Source organism: Labrus mixtus, chromosome 11, assembly GCF_963584025.1.
Source record: "Labrus mixtus chromosome 11, fLabMix1.1, whole genome shotgun sequence".
Lineage (NCBI taxonomy): Eukaryota > Metazoa > Chordata > Actinopteri > Labriformes > Labridae > Labrus > Labrus mixtus.
The window spans coordinates 3,621,448-3,646,350 of NC_083622.1; the positions used below are offsets into that span (position 1 = coordinate 3,621,448).

At 40.9% G+C, this 24,903-nt stretch overlaps 1 protein-coding gene across 1 annotated transcript in view; it reads left to right on the plus strand.

The window, feature by feature from the left end:
• The first annotated feature begins 4,337 nt into the window (after positions 1–4,337).
• taf2 (TAF2 RNA polymerase II, TATA box binding protein (TBP)-associated factor) overlaps positions 4,338–24,903 on the plus strand; it is a 32,050-nt gene continuing 11,484 nt past the window's right edge. The window contains exons 1-18 of the mRNA XM_061049584.1: positions 4,338–4,530; positions 4,676–4,834; positions 5,503–5,557; positions 6,308–6,468; positions 7,716–7,834; positions 7,926–8,067; positions 8,177–8,408; positions 9,323–9,507; positions 10,629–10,742; positions 15,204–15,303; positions 16,350–16,435; positions 16,538–16,673; positions 16,783–16,937; positions 17,647–17,761; positions 18,397–18,506; positions 20,321–20,386; positions 20,574–20,700; positions 21,636–21,761. Of these exons, the coding sequence (XP_060905567.1) occupies positions 4,749–4,834; positions 5,503–5,557; positions 6,308–6,468; positions 7,716–7,834; positions 7,926–8,067; positions 8,177–8,408; positions 9,323–9,507; positions 10,629–10,742; positions 15,204–15,303; positions 16,350–16,435; positions 16,538–16,673; positions 16,783–16,937; positions 17,647–17,761; positions 18,397–18,506; positions 20,321–20,386; positions 20,574–20,700; positions 21,636–21,761 (2,115 nt within the window). The 5' untranslated portion in view covers positions 4,338–4,530; positions 4,676–4,748. The remainder of the gene's footprint in view (positions 4,531–4,675; positions 4,835–5,502; positions 5,558–6,307; positions 6,469–7,715; positions 7,835–7,925; positions 8,068–8,176; positions 8,409–9,322; positions 9,508–10,628; positions 10,743–15,203; positions 15,304–16,349; positions 16,436–16,537; positions 16,674–16,782; positions 16,938–17,646; positions 17,762–18,396; positions 18,507–20,320; positions 20,387–20,573; positions 20,701–21,635; positions 21,762–24,903) is intronic.

Consider the following 24,903-nt stretch of genomic DNA (forward strand, 5'->3'; position numbering starts at 1 on the left):
TAAAACAGAGTAAAATAAAATCAACGACTGTATGTCCATCGAGGGCTTCCGTACCCGACTGAGTAAATGTCAATAACAAAAATAATGATCAGCTCTCATATGTTAAAATTCATCGAAGAAGCGTCGTAATGATAGAATTCAACTTTTTTTTCACATTGATAGACTTTAATGTTTGTTTTTGTGGGGGGTGGGGGGGGGGGGGGGGGAACTGAAGCACTCAGAGTAAACCCCTTTGAACATGTAGCATTTAGCTCTCCTGTACAACACCATGGACTTGAGACCCTCTGCTGTGTCCAAAGTCTCCTCTCAAGGTAACGCGTCATCCCTGCTGCAACTTAAATACCTGAAAAACCTGGAGAGGTTTGTGCGCATTCTATTCAGCCACGCCCTCCTGGTTTTAGTCTCAACAAATCCAGTGGTTTTATATTTAGAAGGAGGGTTTACCTTCTGTGTGATTTTGACATGTGCATGCTTACGGGCTGCCTTCGTCTTCTGCAGTGGTGTCTTACCAGCCCCGGTGTCGTCTTTCACTGTTCTTCCTTTCCTTTCTGTTCCTTTATTCTCTGAAAATGAACCCTCTAAGTTTTTAACACGAGATAAAGTGCAGCTCGTCACTTCGCTGGATGTTACATAGCGCTTGACTTCATCGGCTGATCGCCCAAGTCGGCTGTTTTTCATGGTTAAAAGGGCTGCTGCGGCGTAGTCGTCCTCGCCGGCGCCTCTCGCAAAGTGTTTCATCGTGACGAAGCGGTGTCCCAGCCCTTTGCTCGGGGTGATTCTCTTCCGGGGATCCACGTGCAGCATGCGTTTTAAGAGGCTCATGAAAGCCCGCGTGTCCTCATCTTCAGCGGCGTTCTCCGCTCTTCGGCGGACCGTCACTATGTCTTCTAAATGATGCATCTTGTCGAGGATGCTGAAAGTCTTTCTACTGAAGCGGCCCGATCTTTCGAAGTATTCAACCGGTGTGTTCAGCCGCCACGGAGAATTTTCGCCTTTGGTGAAAAAAGTTTTGGACGCTGTGCCAGAGGTCAGCAGGTGATCCTCGGGCGTGCCATGCACCTGCACGATGATTCTCATAAACTCATACTCACACTTTGTTGGATACAGGTGCTGGCCTATGTACAGGAAAGCCAAAACACAGCCGAGTGCCCACATGTCTATCGCCTCGTCTAATGGGAGGCCCAAAGACACCTCCGGCGCCCTGTAACCGAGGGCTTGAATTTTCCTGTTGTGCCAGAAAGGGGAGACGTTGGCGGTCAGACCAAAATCGATCAATTTGAGCTTGAAGGGCTGCAGCTGACGATTCACCAGCATCACGTTGTCAGGCTTGATGTCTGCATGCGCCAAACCTAACGTCTTGAGAGCATCCAGAGCCACCAGCATCTGCTGCGAGATCACTCTGATCTCCGACAAACTGAGAGGCTTGAACTGTCTCACTCTCATCAAGTCGTACAGGTCTATGTCCAGCATCTCGAAGGCGATACAAATGTGGCCTTTGTGTTTGAAGTGCTCGGTAAAGCGGATCAAGTTCTTGTTCTGGTCTAACTTTCTGAGCCGTTTAAGCGTGGCCACCTCTTTTCTACCTGACCAGGCGGAATCCTTGCTCACAAGCTTCACAGCCATTCTCTCCTCCGTGCCTAATTGAATGCACTTGACCACTAACCCATAACACCCCTCCCCCAGGAGCTTTTCTATCATGTACTTGTTTTTTCCGCCAGCAAGGACATCACCCACCTCTACTTCAAACTTCCTTTTAGCTTTGTTCAATTCTCCAGCCATTGTTGTTTTTGTTTTTTGAACCAATACAATTCAATGCTGCTATTATTCTCCCGGGAAGTTCTCTTTTGGCACTGACTGAACCTTTTCTCTAGACCTTTGTAAGAAGCTAGGTAGTGACGTCATTCAGGACGATTAGAATGTGTTGTCTCCCTCCTTTGATCGTCAAAGCCCGAAACGAACCCTGAGACCCGGTACAATATGCTATTTTTTTCATGACGTCATAACTAACGCAACAACAACAACAACAACAACAACAACAAAAACTTACAACAAGTTAAAACTGCGTTTCAAACAGAAACTGAATAAATCTGGAATAAGAATAACAATTTAAAAAATAATATGATGTCAGAGTATATGCATATTTTTTTATTTGACAGAAAATAGCCTGTGGGCCGACAAATGATTATTTGCCGATGTAAATTGGTGAGCCGAGTCAAACTCTCATTGGAAATTAGTCCACTCTGTAAAATCACAATAGCTTAAATGTCGTTTAATATATAGGCCACGCGGGAATCAAGTCACGACACGTTTTCATAATCCCATGAAACAAAAAAAAGTTACACATTTATGCATGGGCCCTTTGCGGATCTAAACGATTAGAGGAAAGGTTCGGGAAAAAAATCTGCATTTTAAGATCAAGGATTTTGTGCAAGTTTTCGATTCGTAAGTAAAAAATATTCTTTGACGTCCTTAAAACTTATAGTTTTAATATTTGCATCACCTTGTGGCACAACTAGGTTACCACTGTTATAGGCTACTTCCAGGCCAACCAATCGCCTATTAAAACTACTAACACTACTGATAAAAAAATAAAAAAAGCATTATTATAATAATAATAATTATTATTAATTCGGTAAAGAGGAAGCTCTGGGTAGAGGGGAAAACTGACCTATTTGTTAAAGCCGGTCAAGTTGCCTTATTCGTGATAGTCTACCTACACAAAGATAAATAGACTCCAGCTGATAATTCTTGATTAGTGACTAACAGACTGTTGCTATGCAGCCTTATAGAGTATCTTCAAGTCGCTTCATTATAAAAGCTGGCTCATTAATAGACTTCCTCCCTGAAGGCCTGTGGGAATTTTACTGGTTTGGAAACGTGTTGCAAAACAAACACTCTGTTTGATTTATTATTGTAAGCCTGTTACTCTCTTCAAATGTGTCTTTGAAATCTAGTATTGACCGTTTTTTTGTCCGCATTGAAATAGGCTCAAATGTGTGTCATAAAGATCACTTGTAGGTTTGCGGCATGTCCAGTGTGTGTCCACATGGTGGCGGTGTTGTGCAGTGGTAGCCTGCAACTAGTCGACAAGTGGTACAGAAAATAATATGATGAGTTTATTTACAGTTTTTATGTAGGACTGGACATTACTGTGTTACTGATCGCTCATTTGCTCCGAGTCTCATCATTTACGTTGCTGCTGAAGCTCATGTTTTTGTTTTCTTCAACGTAGGCTACTAGTATGTTGAGGAGCAAATGAAATAGAGTTGTGCCAAGTTATAACAGAAATGCCAACATGAAAGAAATGCATTCTGTTTCACTCAAATTTATGCATAGCCTACTCGTTTCTTTCAAATGTTTAATAAGAAGCCTACTTCCATAAAGCAGCAGTAATAGGCCTACCAAGTCGATTCACGTGTTCAGTACATAGATGGGCCATTATACCGAATTGGTTCAAAGTCAGGTTGGAAATATTTTGAATTTTTTAAAGTTTTATTCCCAAAAATGTTTCCCTATATATATTGTTTAATATCTGAAGTACACATATCTACCGAAACATTAAACTGTGATAAAAACAATATTATGTTAACCTGTTAGTATTATCTTTACTTCCCTTATGTAAAGATTATTTTTTACAAAAATTTAATTGAAGATTTTCACAGTAAAATCAATAAAAATTATTATATTTTAACAAATTTAAATTTTTAAAATTCTTGTGCAATCTTTCTTTCTAAAATGTAAAACACTGATCAGATTGATTTCAGAGTTTATGATTTACGAGATGGTGATAGAGACTGACAGATAAACTATATTGGTTCAGTGTCACGTTTTGTGTTCAATTCAATTAAACTAAATTCTGATTTATTGGTCACTAACTATTAATAATTCCGTGCACACAAGATATTAACTTGTGCGCACAAGATTATTATTATTTTTACATTTTCTTTTTACTTTTGGGGACTTCCGTTTCTTGAGTGCAAGTGACTCTTGCCCCCGCCTGCAATTGTTCGAAGAACTGTTTATGTGTTTGGATCATAGACAGCATTTACAGTCTAATTACAGTATTTGCAGTCTGTGGTGTGAATCAATGCCGTTCACCGGAACTATGCTTTTATTTTGAAACTCTTGCGCGCGGTCTCGTAGAGCTCGTGCACTCTCACGCAGGCAGACAGTCTCCGCCCACTAAATACGTGTACTATTATATTTATAATAAATAATACTAGAAACAACACTGTTTGCATTTTTGTTCGTTTACGTACTCTCTCTGATATATAAGTTTAAACTTTTAATTATTACATCTAAGTAATAAAAAGTTGTTGTCATTTTTTTACGCGGGAGGTCAAAGGTTACAAACAAAATGGCTGAACACAGTGCTGCCGGGATCACAATGCTTTGAGCAGCCGGACCGTAAAGGATATATTCGGATATTTTTGTACTACACGCCTACATGTTTGGACCCCGTTATCTTTTATACAACACCGCCATGCTCGACGGTGAAGGATTTACTCTGTATGGTGGCAATAAAGCTCTGTAAGTGAAGAGGTGTGTGTGTGTGTGTGTGTGTGAAAGATTCAGACTCGTACTATTCTGTTTGTTGCATTAACTCTGACCCTCTCTATTTGATAACTTTTACATTTAGCGTTTTTATCGCTGCACTTTCTTTTTAATTTCGCAGTGTGTTGGTGTGAATCTCGAGTTTGACATGTAACATTTGAGAAGGACACAGCAGGAAACAGTGTTATGGTTTGATGAAGCAGCCTGTGAAGAAAACACAAGAAACGAAGATGAACCGGAAGAAGGATAAAGGATTCGAGAGTCCGCGCCCCTTTAAATTATAAGTATTTTTTGTTTATTTTTATTATTATTATTATTTTATTTTATTATTTTATTATTATTTTTTATTATTATTATTATTTTTATTATTATTAGTAGTATTTTTATTATTATATATTTTTTTGTATTAGTAGTAGTATTTTTATTATTATTATTTTATTATTATTATTTTTTGTATTATTATTTTTATTATTATTATTATTTTTTATTATTTTTTATTGTTATTATTATTTTTTGTATTATTATTATTTTTTAATTATTATTATTAGTAGTATTTTTATTATTATATATTTTTTTGTATTAGTAGTAGTATTTTTATTATTATTAATATTCTTATTCTTATTGTTTTTATTCTTCTTATTCTTCTTGTTATTTTTATTCTTATTCTTGTTTTTATTTTTATTTTTATTATTGTTATTATTTTTATTATTATTATTATTTGTATTATTATTTAATGGTTTGCGGTCATGTTTAATAGATACGTCACCTGCTATTGTCAATCAATGACCAACAAATGTTTTGTATTAATAATAATAATAATAATAATAATAATAATAATAATAATAATATATCGAATCACTGACTGAGACGTAATATGAACGTAGTTATATTTTCATTTCAGACTGAGCTACTTCACATGTTAACATTGTTTTCTGTCGTTGTTTTTACGACCCACCAGGTGGTGTGCATCAACAACATAAACTTCCAGAGGAAATCCGTCGTGGTGAGTACAGTAACTTACAGTATATCACAATAATGTATGAAGGCTGTCAGGTTGTATATGTTCAGTCATTCTGGTGAAGTAAAACAAGGCAACAGCAGCTAATACTATTGAAAGTTACATCCAATCCAGTTACTGCTATTCACCATTACTTAATCTTACTATCCCACTTTTACCCCCTCCTTGTTACTGCAGTGTTTCATATCACTCATGGGCAAATACTTACTGCAGTACAACATGTTAAATACTGTATTGAAACATATTCAAAACCTGCATATTGGAGATTTATTCTGATAAGTTATTTGCAATTGCTAGATATTATTTAGGCTTATGTGTAACACGGGTCAAAAGGATATGGAGAGACTTGCTTTTGTATTATCACAAGTAGGGTTGTCACGATACCAGAATTTAAAAGTTTGATAAGACTAATAAAAATAAAAAGACAACTGATAACGATACAGGGTGAAAAAATACAAGTCCTGTGCAGCCATTGTTTTTTGTTTTTAATGAATGAATGTTTTGTGCTATGCAGACAGTGCTCTCTCTCTCCCTCTCTCTCTCTCCCTCTCTCTCTCTCCCCCTCTCTCTCTCCCTTGCTCTCTCTCTTTTGAAAGACATGATCTGTACTTTTTTTTTAAAGCTTCCATACTCTTTGTATGGTCCATAGTGGTTATGAAAATCACTCGTTCTACTAGTGACCCTTTGAAGTGCATCGTTTGTCACCGCCGCCTTCTTCTCTCTTTTGTCCTTTAGGGCTACGTCGAGCTGACCATTTTCCCGACAGTGGTCAACCTGAACAGGATCAAGCTAAACAGTAAACAGTGTCGCATATACAGAGTCCGAGTCAATGACCTGGAAGCCCCGTTCATTTACAATGACCCCACGCTGGAGGTGTGCCACCACGAGTCCAAGCAGTACGTATATCAGTGTAACTCTTATTGTTTGTACGTTTCAGTGTAATCTGGAGTTATCAAATCATGGCTTAAGAAAAAAGGCCCAGTGCATCAACTTAAAGTGCGTGATGAAGTCAATGACTAAGTAGGTTTTTGCTGAATCATGGCACACAAAACACCTGCCTTTGCATTTCTGCATCATCCACCGCAAGCCAACAGAACCCAGAATTAAGACGTTGAGCTAAATTAGGGTAATTTCCCATACTAACCCTCCAAATATAGTGAATAATCCGTAACAACTTTTATTTGCTAAACGTTATTTAATTTTTCAAAATGCAATCAATATGTCTAAACAAAGACGTGATAATGGTTGAGCTTAGTTAATGCACTTTTGCGACAAAAGCAGACAACCAGCCACACACATATTCACAGCTTCAGGCCATTTAAGAGTCACCTTTTTAACTTAACGAGCATGTCTCTGGACTGTGGGAGGAAGCAGGAGTACCCTGAGGGAGCCTACAAATGCAAAGGGGGACGACGTGCAACTCAACACAGAAAGACCCCGGTCTTATTCAAAACCAGTCAGAAGACTAGAAAACGCGATGCAAACTCATGTCCAGTTTCTACTTGTGACAGCGCTTTGTTGGCGATTGCAAATCACTCAAATCGGCTTACATGATACAGCATTGGCTTTTAGATTCTCTGTATAAACAAAACACAACAACAACATAGCCTCCTGCTTATTTAATCTTTAAATGTTTTTTTCAATTCTTTATTTAGAGGATGGTTGAGAACAATTAGCCGTGCAGTTAAAGAAAGCAAAAAGGGTCCACAGTGAAAGTCTGCAGCAAACATCTAGATATTCTTGAAACCCTTTCCCCCATAACATCCTTCTTTTCCCCCTTTTTTAAACAATATGTATCTTATTACTCTATAACTATATACAATCTGTAAAGAGGGATGTGTAGCTGATTTTCATGAATATGTAGGGAGACAGTTCAACATGTTTTCTACACCGTAAGAGCACCTTTAAATGTATTTTAATTGAATCTGCTAAATTTTTACATGAATACAGTTTTCCATAAAATCTTTATTTCCTCTAGTTTCTAATATCTGCTGAAATAATATTCCAGATATCCTTCTTTCCCCGATAGGATTAAGTTAATTCTTTAGTTTGTGTGGGGAGGTCTAAGAAATGGATATCTTTTCTTTCTACTTTAAGAGAAACTCTTTGGTGACAAAATTCTGTGAACTTTTTGTCTACGTAGGAGAAACCTCAACTATTTCTCCAGCGCTTACACTGCAGCAGTGAGCGCTGTAGACCCGGATGCAGGACACGGGGAACTGGTCATCAAAGTTCCCTCTGAACTCTGGAAACAAGGAGATGGTAAGAGCGTGGTATCAAAGCCCTATTGGAGATACATTTCCAAGCTTCCTAATACTGATGACTGATTGCCTTTTTGTTTTTGTGTCACCAGATTTGAAGGTTTTGAAGGTGTACATCGAGTTCTCCCTGGACCAGCCAAAAGGAGGGCTCCACTTTGTCGTTCCCGATGTAGAAGGCAGCATGGCGGAGAGAGGGGCTCATGTTTTCTCCTTTGGATATCAGAACTCCTCCAGGTCCAGACTCAAATGACTCATCCTGATGCACAGAAGTTGAGCATTTGCCCTCAAGTCGTCAGTGCATTCATTTGTATGCGTTTGCTCCCCCTCCCCTCCCCTCTCCTAGATTCTGGTTCCCCTGTGTGGACTCCTACTCAGAGCTGTGCACGTGGAAGCTGGAGTTCACCGTGGATGCGTCCATGGTGGCGGTGTCCTGTGGCGACCTGGTGGAGACGATTTACACCAACGACATGAGGAAAAAAACCTTCCATTATGTCCTCCCCATTCCCACCGCGGCCCCCAACATCTCCCTGGCTGTGGGGCCGTTTGAGATCCTCGTCGATCCCTACATGCATGAGGTAGGTTTGTGTTGGACAAGTGGAAGACTTAAAGGTTTTTTTTTTAGATTCATTTTGGGGGCTTTTTGTGCCTTTTTATTGTAGAGATAGGACAGTGGATAGAGTCGGAGGGGGGGGGGGGGGTGGTGACGTTTTTATGACTCAGTGTTGAGTACATCATAGCAAATGTCAAGAGCCACAAATAAACGAGGTAACTAATCCAACAGTCACAATCACAAGTTAGAAGAAAGATCCCAACTCTTTACATATTTACCTGGAAAGAAATGAAGAAATTTTTGTCAAGCCTTGTATTTTCTACTAATGACCACTAGATGTCTCTACAAACAACAGGGTTTAGTTTACTTCACTACAAAGAGACCTTAAAGAAGGTTAAAGCATTTTTGTGCGAATACTTGTCTCTATTTATGTATACAAATATTTTTGTTTTTCTCTGTGATATTTCTGATGTCTTTGTATACATTATTTGCAGCATCGGTTAGTTTGGGGTGGGTTTTTTGTTTAGTTTATTTTCAGTATTGTTCTTATTGTTTGTTTCCTCTCAAAATTGAAAAACTCAATAAATAAAAAAAAAAAAAGAAGGTTAAAGCAGCACTAATAACATAAAACATAGTCGTTGTCAAACCACTTCCATGAATCTACCTAACCTTTTTCTTTTTTTACTCTTGAGGTGGTTCACCATCCATCCTATGTAACGTTTAGAAACGATAAATGCATTAAAGAAAAATTAAAAGGGTTTAACTCACTAACGCCTGCAGAGCTGTTTACTGTGCGTGTGCTGTGAAAGTATCATTGTTTAATCATAAAGATGCATTTGCCTTTTCCACACCCTGTGTCCATGCTATCAAAGTACACATCATTTCAAAACCCAATCAAATAGAAATCACATTAATACTTTTAGTTTTTTCTGCTCGCAGGTGACCCATTTCTGCCTGCCGCAGCTGCTGCCGCTGCTAAAACACTCCATGTCTTACCTCCATGAGATCTTTGAGTTCTATGAGGAGATCCTGACGTGCCGCTACCCGTACGCTTGCTTCAAGACCGTGTTTGTGGACGAGTCCTACGTACAAGTGTCCACCTACGCTTCCATGAGCATTTTCAGGTGAGCATGTCTGACGCTGTTGTGTCGTACAGACGAAAAGGACTCCTCTTAGCGTCTTTATGAGTGTCACCATGTCTTCAACCTACCCCACTGTAAGACAATCTGTAGCGGTATCATAATCTCAGAGATGCTACTTCATTTACATCATAGAAGGACTGGATACGAGAGCAATGGGTGTAGGTCGAGGTTGATAGATATGTCAAACAACCAATGAGACTGGTGTTCGAGTCTCAAGTGAAGCCACAATTCAACTTAAAAAATGAAATATTACAGATGCAACAATGTATCTGTTGAACATTTGTATCACTCTTTTTTTTTGACGACCTGCAAAGGCTGATATAGCCGCAATAGGAACTCTGACATCTAGCCTTTTTTAATTTGAGCTGCAGTCCAACTTCAAAACATTTGAGAGAGCTGACTCATCCCGCCCCCTCCTCCCTAGAGTCGATGTGCAGACAGGCTGCCGTGCTGCGGACACTGAAGCTTCAGTGTTTAGCCAGCTCGGTCTTGAAACCTTCCTGTGTTCTTACCTCTCTCCATTTTTGAAAAGCATCTACGACACGTATCCTAGTTGAAACACGTTTCTGCTGGTGGAGCGAGGAGGTAGAATCAGTTCTATCTGAACCAGTTTGATTGCCCGCTTTGGTATAACCTTCTTTGGTTCATGACAAAAACAGGACCATTCAGGTCAACAGTTGAAACTTAGGAGGACATACTGGCTGCTTCTTCTTGTCAGAGAAGCCAGCACATCAACACAGCATGCTTCCTTAATGTCTGATGACCTAGTAAGATCATTTTATGATTTAATTCAGTGGATATCTTACATATTGGACCTTTCACTCCTTTAGTGTTTTTTTTTTTTGCCTAACCTAACCAAACAGACCGTTAACACATGGTGAGAAAGAAAGAAAACATTCTTTTTTTGTCTATATGAGACAATGATGTCGTTATTTTCAGGTGAGTAGAGGACTTCTGTGCAATCATACATTTCTATTTTAGTTGACTCTACAAGGATGTTTCAGTCTTGTAATTATTGCAAAGTGTCTATCTATAAAATATTCATTCATTGTGTATTTTCTTAACTCCAGTTGTTGACTCTTGTTTATTTATTTTTGTTTCAGTACCAACTTGCTCCACAGCTCCATGATCATAGACCAGACCCCCCTGACCCGCCGCTGTCTTGCCCAGGCTTTGGCTCAGCAGTTCTTTGGCTGTTTCATCTCCAGGATGTCATGGTAAGACTTTTACAAAGCAACACCACAAAGGCCTCATTATGTACTGAACCGCCCCGTTTAACTTAGTAAAAACAGATCGTTTATCAATCACGCTTTCACTAAACGGTAACCGGGTCGGGTCTGTGAAGTTGTTGAACTTCTCTGTCATGCCCCTCTTTTTTTCATCCTTCACACCATCACTTCTGTCCACACTGATGAGTGCAGCTGACTGTAACATTATGAAGGCCTCCAGGGAGAGGCTGTTCAAAGCAGTGTGCTGTTATCTCTGTCTGTACAATTCATCCTGCGTTACTCCATCTATGACAGCAGGTCACCTTTGAATGTGCTCATCTGAAACAGGTAGAAATACTTCACGTGTGTCCTCATGGTGGGTTGTAGCTACTAGTTGGTCCAAAGCATTCTCTGACTTTGATTAACATCAGTGGGCAGATTTTTCTCAAACGGAAAAGTACTGTTGTTATTATTTGGACTCACATCAAGTACAAACCACTAAAGTCAGAGCCCAGCGATTGTCTCCGGTGCATTCTGGTCCTCTCTGACGAGCGCGGTCACATTTAGCCCCTCAGATGTTTTCATATAGGGAAGGTGGTGAGAGATTTACTGCAGAGCTAAGCTGTCGTGTCAGTGGAGTCAAACGTTGGGCCAGCAACTGGCCTAACAGACATGACGGATCGCTCTGTTAGTGCCTGGCAACTTGGCCCGTGTGGTCGGAGTGAGTGTGTGAAACTGAGGGAATCATTCAGGAGGGTTTGCTCGGGAAGAGAGGCCCATCAGTAGGACTTTCAAGGACGATTCAGAATTCAGGATTAGCCAAATTAGCACATCATTTAGGGTGTAAATAATTTATTAAAAATGTTGGAATCGACCGGTAAGATTGCTACAGCCAGCGGCCAACAGATAGAAGGACACAGCTGCAAAGAGATGTAAGATCACTCATTTCAAAGCCTCCAGACTCTTTTCGACAAAAACAGGTTTACACTTGCAGAGCACCTCTTCACATGTTGGTCTGTTTGCTTGAATTATTGTGTGACTGGATTTATAACAGCTAGGTCAGATCCAAATAGCCTTTGACACACAGTATCACAAAAACAGTAACTAGACTTAAGTTGTCAAAACGTTCAATATTTCGATACTTTAGATACCCCGTGTTTAGCCACAATACAGTCTCTGTTGTGATCCTAGTCAGTGTTTCCCCTAGGTTTACAGCGTTTGGGGGGGTGGGGACAAGCCGACATGCCAACACGGCGACACGACGACACAAACACTTGAAGGAATCTTAGTGTTCATGGGTTACTTTTAATGACAGCTGTCCTTTTCTATCGGAAAGGTATCCTTAAATTAATTATTTCCCTGATTTCCGACTCTATGCACTATCATATCTCTACAGTAAAGGCACAAAAAGCCCAAAAATAAATCTTTACATTTTACTTGACCTTCAGGGGGGGCGGGCCGCCCCCCTAATATAATGGTAGGGGAAACACTGCTAGTATGGAAAAGTGTCGAACCTTTAACCAAACTGCTGATCAACAGTCGTCAATCTTTTTTAACTCAAAGCTGCCACGAGCAAGAACAGTTGGTGGTCCGTTCAAGTTCTCAGGCTGGTTTACTACATTTTGAAAGTTAATTAAGACAGTACGGAAACGCTGGAAGCATATTTGTGAAATTTAGACATTGTGCAGAAGTTGATTTTGCATTTATTGGTACCTTATGATCTGTTGTGTATGACACACTTTGAGACCTATCTTTTCATCTAAGAATTTAACTTTGTGCTTTAAGCCGGAGCAACCTACATACCAGTATGAATGCTGTCACACAGCAGCCGACAAGATCACCCACTGCACGCGACCTGACTTGATTTAAAATTTGGCCTTCATTCGTTGTGTATTGCGAGCTGTGCTGGGATTCAAAGCGTCGCTGACCAGGCTGGCAGCGCCGCTTTTTCACATCTTTTCTCTCTCATGAGGTCATAATCGTGCATTTCAAGAAAAACAGTGGTATATTGTTCTGTAACTAAATCTTGTGCAGTTCTCTTTGGATTGAAAGAGTCTTCAATTAAAGTCAGCGAGTGACCAGTGGAGGTGGGCAGCTCGGCTCGCAGGCTGTGGGTCCGTACTTTACAACTTTCACCGTAGCCTGAGAGCGCAACTACCGTACTGTAGCTAGTAGGCGTACAAACTCCACAAAGGAAAAAAAATAAAATACTTACAAAGCTGAACACAGAAACTACACGTTGACTTTGCTGAACGTAATGGAAATCATCACGCAGGAAGACAGTTTACACTTTTTCTCTCTCTGGGAGAATTCTGGTATATTGACAATAACTCATATTGAGACAGTGGCAGAGCAGCAACGCCCATATTCTGCAGAACTTCTTTTTCGGGAAATGCTTCGCTCTGTCATCGTCCCTCTTCCTCCTCCTCCTCCACGGCTCTCCTCCCGTCTCCTTATTGACCTCTAAACACACATCAGATGTGCGGCCTTGGTTCGCTCATGCTGTTGAGCTGGCTGGTGTTGTGTGAGAAGAGAACACAGGAAAGCCTTTGATTTTTGGCAAAGCACGGTGCTGCCTGCTATCAATTAATCAGAGTGGGGGTTAACTGGGGTCTGTAATTGAAAACAGGCTGCACTCAGAAGCCCATCAGATGTATAGAACTTCTGTTTCCCAAATCTATGAAACTGTACAGATGAAGAGGAAGGTTTGTTATGAACTGAACTGGAGGAAAACAAGACCTTAGGGAACGTTCACCTTCACCTTCACCTCCCATGTATGTTGTTTCTGAATGAATGCTGCCAATAGAAGATAAAGCTGATGTATGGTGTCTTAGTGACTATTTTCTTGTCTTATGTGCTGTGATTTACTTCATTCTGCAGTTTTTTTAAGCTTAGATTTAAGATTGTTTTCTTACATCGAAGGCCTATTCCACTTGTAGGTATGTATGTAAACTGTGTTTTAGGTGACTGAAAAGGCACCTTTTTGGAAATCTCCTTCCAGGGTGAAGATTTTCAGAAACTCTGTTTAAGGTGTTTATGTTTAGACGCCGGAGGAAACAAGAGTTTTAGACCTGTAACGTCACACTGTGCGCAGGCTTCTCCTCCGTTCGACGTCGTTGTGCGACGCTGTCACTTTTGTTTACATGAGATTAGTGCGATGGCAGACGTAACAGAACTAACGCTGGTGTTAACGTTGTAGTGTTGTAGTCAAGACCACACTAACTGAGACCAAGACATACCCGAGACCATAGTGCTCCGACACTGAGACAAGACCAAGACATTTAGGGACCGAGACTGAGTCAAGACCAAGACCAAGGCAGGGCGAGACCAAGACGAGACCAAGACCGTAAATATCACAGAAAAATCATCTTGTGTGCAGTGGACGTGTCACTCGCTTAGACCATAACACTGGGAAGGTAGCTGACCTAACCGGGGGTTAAAAATCTAATTATGAATGAATTGAAGTTATTTGTTCTTTTAGAAAGGGGCTTGTTCCTTCTAAGCGCAGTAATGGTGTGGAAAAATAGCCAATCAGTGATGGTCTTGATCGAGACAAGAGCGAGTAAAAATGCTTCAGAACCTTCAGAAAGTGGTCTCTAGACTGGTCTTGAGACCAAGACCAATTTCGAGTACCACAACACTATAACATTACTAACTGGAATTTTTACATGCTTACACACACACACACACACACACTTGCTCTCCCACTATGTTGACGAGCAGAGGCGCCTGCATGGACAACTTTGAACATTAAATGGTCATTGAAGTGAAATGGCGAGAAAATGTTGGCATGTCAAGGAGGACATAACTTTTGACTTGGCATGCTCATGACAGCTGTAACGTGTGGATGAAGATGTTTGCGAGAACTTAGCGTGTGTGGACGGGATTCGGCGTGTGTGGCAGAGATCATGAGAGAAATTAAATTCAGAGCTTTAGAGTTCCTCAGTTCTTAATAATGACCAAAATATGATTCACCAACAGAGTCTGAGGGCACAGACCTAATCTAATGTTGATTATTGTAAAAAAAAAACATGGATGAAATCATCCTCACCACATAAGGCTGAGTGGAGGCTCCTCAGCATCCAGCGGTGGAACCACCTAGGTTGAATTGGCATATTGTCTCTCGGCTTTTACGAGCTAATAAAGCAGCCTGATAGATTTATGAGAGGTACCGAGCCAGGGTTCTCCGCAGAAATATACAAAGGGTAAACTCACCGAGCATAGTGGGACAGCAGCATGAGTGTGGCCTTGACTCATTTAAAAAAAAACAAAAAAAAACAACGAGCTTCATGCAGTGTGAGCAACAGAAGCAGAAAACTCAAAGACAGAGGATTTAGTCACTGGACTCTCTATGGTAGCACAAACCATGAAGGGAAAGAAACCTCCCTGATGGATTCATTAATTGTGATGTTTTTTTTTTATCTTGTGATGATGGACTGCTGTGACATGATTTGTTGTTACTCGTCGTAGGGCTGATGAGTGGGTGCTGAAGGGAATCTCAGGCTACATCTACGGTCTGTACCTGAAGAAGACCTTTGGAGTCAATGATTACCGGCACTGGATCAAAGAGGTAACAGTCCCTCTCTCGACACCTAGACGTTTCTGAAGGAAGCTGGTGGGGAGAAGTGGAAATAGACTGAACCACTGTGACACTAACTCGTGACTCTATTGGGTAGACGGCTGACAGAGAAAATCGAATGCTAATATTGGAGATTATGCTGTGTAAAATCTGCATCTTGTCTTTTTGACAGAACTGTAACTTTCAAGGATGTACATCTATACAATATACAATACAGCCGGGATATTAGTCAGTTAAACAGAAACTTAAATTCAGACTAATTAACTAGTTTATAGGTAAGAAAATCACCCAGAAAACAGTCAAAATTAAGCACAATTTCTTTAAAATAGTCTGCAGGTGAACATTGTTATTTGGTTTTCTGATTGTGGCGAGCGTTAGCAGTGCTATCACCGCCAGCCCTCAGTCCTCCATGCAGGTTAAATTCCACATGTCCATGCTAAATGTGGTTACGCATTGCTCCGGTCAGTACGCCAATCTGATCTGACACATGGCTTCATTTGTATCTCAATTTTCTAGACAGAATTACTGACGCTCCTACGAGACGCTATCCACTCACTGTACTTGTGGGTTGTAGAGAGCAGAACAATTATTTGGAGCGACAGCCAGTCTATGGCTACAGCCCCATCTAGTGGCAGGTGGCTGTGTTGCAGCTTGAGCACAACATTTGACCCGTACGGAGGGCTGAAAATCTAAGTAATTAGGTTCAACAACTAGTACCGGTAATTCTGGTGCCAGCTAACGAGGATGATGACGTCAAACTGTTCAGCAGACTGAACATGAACATCCATATAATTCAGCCAACTTTAAGATTTTCCCATACAAGAAACTAATTAATTAATTCTGGAAAAAATGTCATCTGTAGCCGTATGTCAGAACAGTAATTCATTCACTGGGAAAACAGAAGGCAGATTAATCCAGAACATGAATTATTGTTGTCTGTTTTTTTCATTAATGAAGAATTTTCATGCAAAATAAATTAATTGTAATTATTTCTATGATTCTTGAGCGTTAATAAGTACTTTGTCTTTGTTCTGCAGGAGTTGGACAAGATTGTGGAGTACGAGCTAAAGATGGGAGGGGTTCTGTTGCACCCGACCTTCGGTGGAGGCAAAGAGAAGGACAAGTAATACAATTCACTTCAACTTCAAGTCCTTCAAAAAAGTTACAATCATTTTGTTAAAAAAAAAAAATGATCTTGATCCTGACCAGACTTATCTCTCTTCAGTCCAACCCCCCACCTTCACTTCTCCATTAAGCACCCGCACACTATGTCCTGGGAGTACTACAAGATGTTTCAGTGTAAGGCCCACCTGGTAATGAGGCTGATAGAAAACAGGATCAGCATGGAGTTCATGTTGCAGGTGACACACAAACAACCTTTTCTTGTACAAGTCACAGCTGATTCAAACTTTATATGTAAACTGGATGAATTATTTGTTGTGTGCTGTCCTCTCTGCTTTAATTTGATAGGTGTTCAACAAGCTGCTGAGCCTGGCCAGCACGGCCTCCTCTCAGAAGTACCAGAGCCACATGTGGAGCCAGATGCTTCTGTCCACTCACGCCTTCCTCAAATCCATATCCAACGTCTCCGGCAAGGACATAGGACCCCTCATTAAACAATGGGTGTATCCTTTTTCTCTGATTGGATTCTGTTTGAAAAAGTATTTGTTATTGAAGTCTCCAGCAAGTGCTACTGATTTGAGTTGCACTCTTCTCAAGAAAGGGTGTGTGAAGTCCTGAATCACCATGAAAGCCGTACTGCTGCACAATCTAAGAGGATAATGGAGGACCTACTTCAGTCAGACAACGTCTAAATGTCTAAAACGTTTTAACTAAAGGCCTTTGCATACTGAGTTTTTGTTCTGAAATTGCTGCACATTTAAAATGTTTTGCACACTGACTCCGAAACATTCGTCAGACTTTTTTTTTTTTCAGATCAGGTTCCATGTTCTGCTTTTTTTTTTGGTGTGTGTGTGTTTGTGTCTCCTTCCCTCAAACATACTGCCAGCCGTTGTTCAGGATCAATTGCTTTGCGGGATTTGTTGGTCTCCTTTTTAATTGTGTGGTTCCAGTGCAGCTAGCAGCATATCAAACTGGACCGCTGACATCCTGAAATAAAAGCTGGAAGCCAGGAACTTCCTTGCTGTGAGGCAACAGTGCTGCCCAAAAAAAAAAAAGTTAATATGCAGAAAATTACAATTACACAAATATGAAAAAATAAAAATGAATAAACTACATACAGTATCAATGACAAACAAACAAAAAGTCGACTCTTACCAACTGGTCTTGGTTATATGTGCAGTATACGTGTTGGTCTTAACTCTCTATTCTCAGAGACCAGAGTGCAGTGGTGAAATTCTTTGGCAGTTTTGCCTTCAACAGGAAGAGAAATGTGCTCGAGCTGGAGATCCGGCAGGACTACACGTCATCTGGAACTCAGAAATACGTGGTGAGATGCTTTGAGATGGAGTATAAGGAGTGAGTGTGGCGGTGACAGGAGCTCATGCATTCTGTTTGTGTGTTTCTTTTTCACAGCAATACAGCAAAAGGTTTGAATCAAAATTTCAATTAAATCAATTAACCTAGCGCTGAGGTCACACACATGTATGGAGGCTATGGTCCTCCAGAGCAGGCAGCCAGGTTCAAGTCAAAACTGCGGCTCCTTTCATGCATTCAATTCCCCACACTCTCTCTCTCTCTCGCTCTCTCTTGATTTCCTACTGTCCTATAAAATACAGGCAAAAAGCCTCCATAAGATAAATCTTTATAATCAAGTAGGTATTCAGCAGACAAATAAAAAATCATCTCAATGATAGTTCAATTATATTTTGATCAATAAGTTTTTCTAAAATTCAGAGCAACAAACAAAAAAAGCCCTCTCTGTTATCGTCCATCCTGGATCCTGGACATGACACCACATTCTCGTCTTCCAGGAAACTTCAGCAAAATGAATTTAGCCACAGCGTAGAGATGTCATCCAATAATGTTACCGATAACACGACTGTAAACTAGAAGTATCATTACATTTAATTTGTGTGTCATTACTTTAGTCGTTAAGTAATTATGCATACATTTTCCCTGCAGGGTCCCATTAAAGTTACAGTGCAGGAGCTGGATGGATCCTTCAACCACACCCTGCAGATTGAGGAAAACAGCCTCAAACATGACATCCCCTGTCACTCCAAGAGCCGGCGGTACGTACTGCACCTGAACTCATCACACCATTTTCCTCATCTTTCATGAACATATGGTATACCTGGGTTTGCAAAAGCCTTGTAAAGCTTTTGTGACCCCGGGGTGGGGTCTCCAGGGCACCTTAGGACTGTGCCCGACACAGAAAGGAACAAACTGTGAGCCTAAATCTAAATCTAGGGTGGATTGTTAAACAGAATGCTTTAAGATTTGGTAAGACCAGCAGGTGAATCTGTGTCTGTCAGGAAGATTAGACTGAAGTCGGGACTATAACGCTGAAAGGCACGCAGAGCAGATAACAACACTACATTCCACATTTGAGGTTATTAAACACTCTGTATTATAATGTTTCTTTCTCGCTCGGCACAGTGCCTTTGATGTCTTGTGTGATGCTGAAATGTGCTCTATAAATAATCTTGCCTTGTCAGGAAATAGTGTCGCTGTGATCCAGTGCAGTTTGCGTGTTGACTGTGGCTCAGTGGTAGAGTCGGCCGTCTCTGAAGTAGAAGGTCGGGGGATCGATCCCCGACAGCTCCTGCAGCAACATGTTTCCTTGGACAAGACACTTACACCCCACATCTGTGGAGTATGAAGGTGTATGAATAGGATTAGTTGACACTGATGGATACTTTAAACAGCAGCCTCTGCCATCAGTGTGTGAATGTGTGGTCGTGACCTGTGGTTTGAAAGCGCTTTGAGTAGTCAGATACAATCTCAAATCTCTAATTTACCATTATTGACCAAACTGAGTAATCTGTATTGGCACTTTCTATGTAACGAGCATTATTCTATATAAAACACTGATTAACCACCATTAACACTCATAGTTACTGATGCTAATTTAAGTGTTTTTTTTGTTTTTTTGTGGGCATTTTTTGCCCTTTATTGGATAGAACAACTAAAGAGAGACAGGGAATGTTTGGAGGAAAGATCAGTGGATGACGTGCAGTAAAGGGCCGACTCGATTTCGATGAGATTCAGCCTCTGCACATGGGGGCGCCGTGCTATCAGTGCTCCTAATTTAAGTGTTTTAATGGTTATCAAATATGTTGTTATTTGTCTTGGCCTAATGTCTCTCCAGGTTTTTCACTATTTATTGTCTTTTCAGTCGGTCATTATTCAAGAAGCAGTACATTCATACGACTCACAATCTGAAACTTGAAACACAATTTGCAGTACATCATTGTAACACCTTTTGAACTTCCCATCCTGGGTGTGACGTCAAAGAAAAAATGGCGGCTCCTCTTCCTGCCCATAACCATGATGTTGGATGGAATTAAACTCCCTCAGCTTGAGTGACGTATAAGATTGTATAAAGTTTATAAAAAAAAATAAAAAATCCTGCACACACATAACTGCTGCCCATTCGTTTGGGGTTTTGGCCGTCCCTGATGTCTTTACTGGCTCAGTTAGTGATCCCGTCACCTCCCGACTTACAGTCGCAGATACACTCAAAAGAAACAAAGAGCCTTTCACTGAGAAAAGTGTTTTTTAATCGTCAGAAATGTGATAGTATAGTATTTTGCAGTGGTTATGTGGTGACTGTAATGTTGTATCCTAAAAGTCAATACCCTCTAGTGTTTCACTGTAAGCCCCCTTTTCTGAGTTCAAGTCAAACTCTGGTGGTCCTGCAGTGCGTCCTGATTGGTTAATCCAGCTAGCATCTATTCTACCCGTTCCCTTTCTCTCGTGTCTTCTTCTAGTCCAGCAAGACTGCAGCAAAGAATATTTAAGACCATGATATGTCTCTGATGATTTTCTCGTGTTTTTCGATGGTTTTGGCTCATGTCTAATGCTTCTGTTTTTATAATCACAGAAACAAAAAAAAGAAGATCCCTCTGATGAATGGAGAGGAGGTGGACATGGATTTATCAGCCATGGAGTAAGACATCACTTCTATTCCACATTTTAAATATAATTCAGATTTAAGTTGTTGTCCCGTCACAATATATCTGCAGAATAAATAACATACATGTTGTGTTTGTACTGATATTTAAGACGTTTTGACTGTCGGCCCACAGCCCATGTTTAATGATAAAAGTGTAAAAGATCTGACGTATATTCTGCAGTGCTGACTCTCCTCTACTCTGGATCCGGATCGACCCCGACATGTCCATCCTGAGGAAGGTGGAGTTCGAGCAGGCTGACTTCATGTGGCAGTATCAGCTGCGCTATGAGAGGGATGTGGTGGCACAGGTGGGCTCATGACAAGACTGCTTTTATACTGGACTTTGAGTTTGAACTTTGGGCCGAGAGCAAATGGAAACATATCACCTACAGTTTGTCTCTCCCCTGGTTAAAGAAGACTTTTGTTTGAACTTTAATCAATTCAAAAGTAGTGTTGTGAAACCAGATTTTTAGCTCAATTTTAGGTTGTAGCGAAACGAAATGACCCTAAATTATGCTGCTTTTATAAACTGCCATGTCACACTTATACTCTAAAATATTTCTATAAAATGTCATGACAGCCTGCCCTGAACTGTTGTTGAGATGCTTATTCACACATGTCCCTGTCCAATGAGAGGGTGGGGTCTCAGAAGGCATGACATGACGTCTGTCGTGCACAGATTTCACACCAGTTGCGGACTGGTTGTTGCAGGATATAAAATGTCATCACCCGTCTCACTCTGTGTGTGAATTTTCCTGAATATTTCCTGATGCCTTCGCACTTGTTCTCTCTGACTTCTTGTGTGAATTTTACTAGAAGGCTGGTAGTTCAAATAAATCTGGGTAAAGTCCGGCTGTTTGTGTTCATACATGTAGCTCATTTCAAAATTGAGAAATTTTCAGAAGTTCAGTGAATGACAAAACGGCAAAAGACCGATTCGGCATATTTGAGTTAAATATATTTTTTAAAGCAAGTATTGAATAATTACAATCTATGGCTGCTACCAGTGATTGTTCTAATCCACAATAATCCTTAAAGGATGTCTTCAAGATGTTGTTTTTTGTTCTAATAAGCATTTTTTTTAATATATATATATATGTATTAATTATCAAAGGTGACAAAGAAAAGAAGGGAATCCATATTTTAAGGAGAACACAAACCTTTTTTTAAGAAGCTGAAAGCAGGAAATGCTTAACATTTTAGTTCTGAAACATAACTGAAATGTTCCTTATCTCTTTCCCAGGAGGAGTCAATCTCAGCTCTGGAGAAGTTCCCAACTCCTGCCTCCAGACTCGCTCTGACCGACATTCTGGAGCAAGAACAGTGTTTCTACAAAGTCCGCATGCACGCCTGCTTCTGTTTGGCTAAGGTATGTGTCAGTGTGTCTGCACGGCAGAGTTCACCTCTGTGTTAGACTAAATGAAAGAGTGCATGTGTGAAAAGAGCTCTTGAGTCTGTCTCATGGATACATTCTTGTAATCGGTGTGTGTGGGTGCAGATAAAGAGAGGGGTTGTTCTGTAAAACGTTTTCTCTGTCACGGGCTCAACTCAACCTCTGAATGAAATAAATAATTCAAACGTGATTTTCTTTGGCAAGGAAGAAATTCAGGAAATGTTTCTCATACCAGAGGGGGCTGAAAGTCTAGTTGAATGGGTCATACGGTGATTGAAGTGTGCTAACTGAGCAGGCCATGGTCCAAGCAGCCTCTGTTGTTTAATCCAAGTGGACACATTAAAGATCCATAAACTAAATTCTTAAAAAGTTGGGATGTTTTTTAAAATGTAAATAAAAACAGAAAGCCTACCTTAAGCAGGAATGGTAAAACATTCCACTTAATGAAGTTACAGAAACTGGTCTCCTCGGGTCTTAAACGCTTACAAAGTGTGTATGTGATGTATCAGAGGGGTAAACATGACCATGACCCAACTTCTTTTCAATGTGTTGTTGGCATTAAGGCCCTGACGTCCCACCTCTATGGTTGCTATAGAACACACCACGAACCACAGACGACACAGATTCAACATGTTGAATCGACCAAAAAAAAAGGCAGAAGGGGGGCCTGGGGCAGATGGGTAGCGACGGAGCGAGACACATCGCAAAAACTAGGGCGACGACCGCTCACCGATGGTCCAACTAGGACCGAAGGCCGACGATCTCCTTGGTGTGTCAGGGCCTTTAAATTCAAAGTGGGCATTTTACTTTTCAAAAAACTACGACATTTCTCAGTTACAACATGTGATATTTTGTCTTTGAGCGATTGTCAATCAAATGTTAGGTTTAAAAGTTTTCAATTTATCACATTCTGTTTGTATATTTTACTCCATGTCCCAACTTTTTATGAATTAAGCCCCGTGTCCACCTAGCCTTTTTTGGGGGCTAGAAAAACGCTGGCTGGGATAAAGCGCTTGTGCGCTGAGAATAATGGTGCACTCACACTATGCAAAGTTGTCCCGTACCGTGCTTAAGCACGATTGTCCCCCGTCCCCATTCCCCCGCTGGCCTGCACTCACACTGCTCCAGGACTAACTGGGCCTGAGCACGGTTACCTCTTGTACATAACGTTGTAATAATAGCAGCCGTAACACTCCAGGATTTCTCCATAATGAAGGCTGTCCACGTTGTGAATCCGTGCTTGAGCTCGTGCATGAACTGTACCGTGCCGAAGGACACCTCTTCAAAGCGTGCCAGGGCCAAGGAAGTCTACCGTGATTCAGCGCGGATTGGAGCACTCAGACTAGTCAAACAAACTGGCGTGCGGATTACCTAGTGTGAGTGCGCCCCAAAAAGCGCTGCATGTTGAGTGTTGTTTCTATGACAACAGTCACTTAAGATAAGATACAACTTTTTTGATCCCCAAATCGGGGAAAAAGTTGTTGTTACAACAGCTCAACAAAACAGGAATACAATCAACCAAAAGTTAAAAAAAAAAGAAGAGATGTTTACATGAATTAAATATGGAGGAAGAAAAATACAATAGAAATAAAATAATTCTAGGAATGTACACTATGTACATTGTCACTTGTGGAAAGACAGAGAACAGTTATTATTAAAAACACACAGTGTGTAGCGTTATTGATTCACTGACACTGCTCTGTTGCGTTTCACCGCTTGGTGTTGAAGTTGGGCGTTCCTAAAGCGTGTGGTTTTACATTTCCATGGCCTGGTGGTGTTCTTTTTGCTTCTCAGTTCAAACTCGTCAGATGTGTCAGACGTCACAGAAAGGTGGGTTAGGTGGTCTGTGTTGTGGTGGAGCACTTAATTTGGAAAATAATCTGGCCATGTTGATGAGTGTTGAAGCAGAAATGGAAGTGTGGGGGAGGAGGGGGAGGGTCGAAGAGATGAAGGGAGAAAGGTGGATTTATTTGTAGATGAAAGGAAATGGGGAGAGAGGAGGAATGGAAGGAAGGAAGGTTAGTATGGGAAACGGGAGGTCTGGATCAATGATGCATAGAGAGAGACAGACAGACTCTGAAACCGGCTCGTCTCAGACCTGAAAGTTTGAATTTCTTTCTTTAAAAAAGCTGTGAGGCTTTATTCATCCCTACTGTCCATCTCATCTCTGTTTACTTATTATTTTGGTGAAAATACAAAGAAATTCAAACGGTTTGAGGACAACTTTTGACTTCCCTTCCAGCGAGGCCACCCACCTCTTTAACCGTCTCAGCACTGAAGCTCAGTCGCCTGAATAATCCCGTTCTGTGGCAACAGGAAATTCTCTATTCTCTGGATTTGGTCTCTTCCAAATTTAACCCCGCTGGATTTCCGCCATCCGGGTTCCACCTGAACCAATATTTTTCCAACATGATAAACTGAGTGGAGGTTAAGATGGCAGCCCTTCGCTCCTTTCATTACGTTGCTGTGTTTGGCCGCAGAGCCCCCAACAGACTCCGTCCTAATGGCTTTTGGTTGGAAGTCCACACACACACACGTTCATATTGTCACATGCACATAAACACACACACACACACACACACACACACACACACACACACACGCAGGCTTACATACCCACACTGACCACAAGGTGAATTATGACTGACTCTAACCCTCAGATGGAGTTTGCTGGATTATGATTGGTGGGGACGGCGTTTTCTTGCTTGTTTTTGGTAGAAAATGTGGGAAGAAAGACGAAACAGCCCGCGGCTTGAACGGGGGGGTGTCAAACGCTCTCACGTGTTAAAAACTCTGACACACAAAGAAATACAGATGTGTTCTTTAATGTGTGTGCACGCTCGTACAGAAACATTGCGGTGTCTATTCCCCCCCTGTATTTACCTTACCAAATGACAACATCCTGTGCCAGTGACCCTTAGCCCCATATTGGACATTAACATAAATTCCCCAATATCCTGTTAGAACCCAAAGACCGCTGGAGCCGCCGAGCTTCATACCTGCGGAAACCTCGTGTGCTTCTCATGTGTACGTTTTGGCTTTGACTTTGTAGTTCTGTTCTCACCACAGAAACCACCGCGAACAGAAAGATCATTGTTATACAACGGCCATTTCTGCA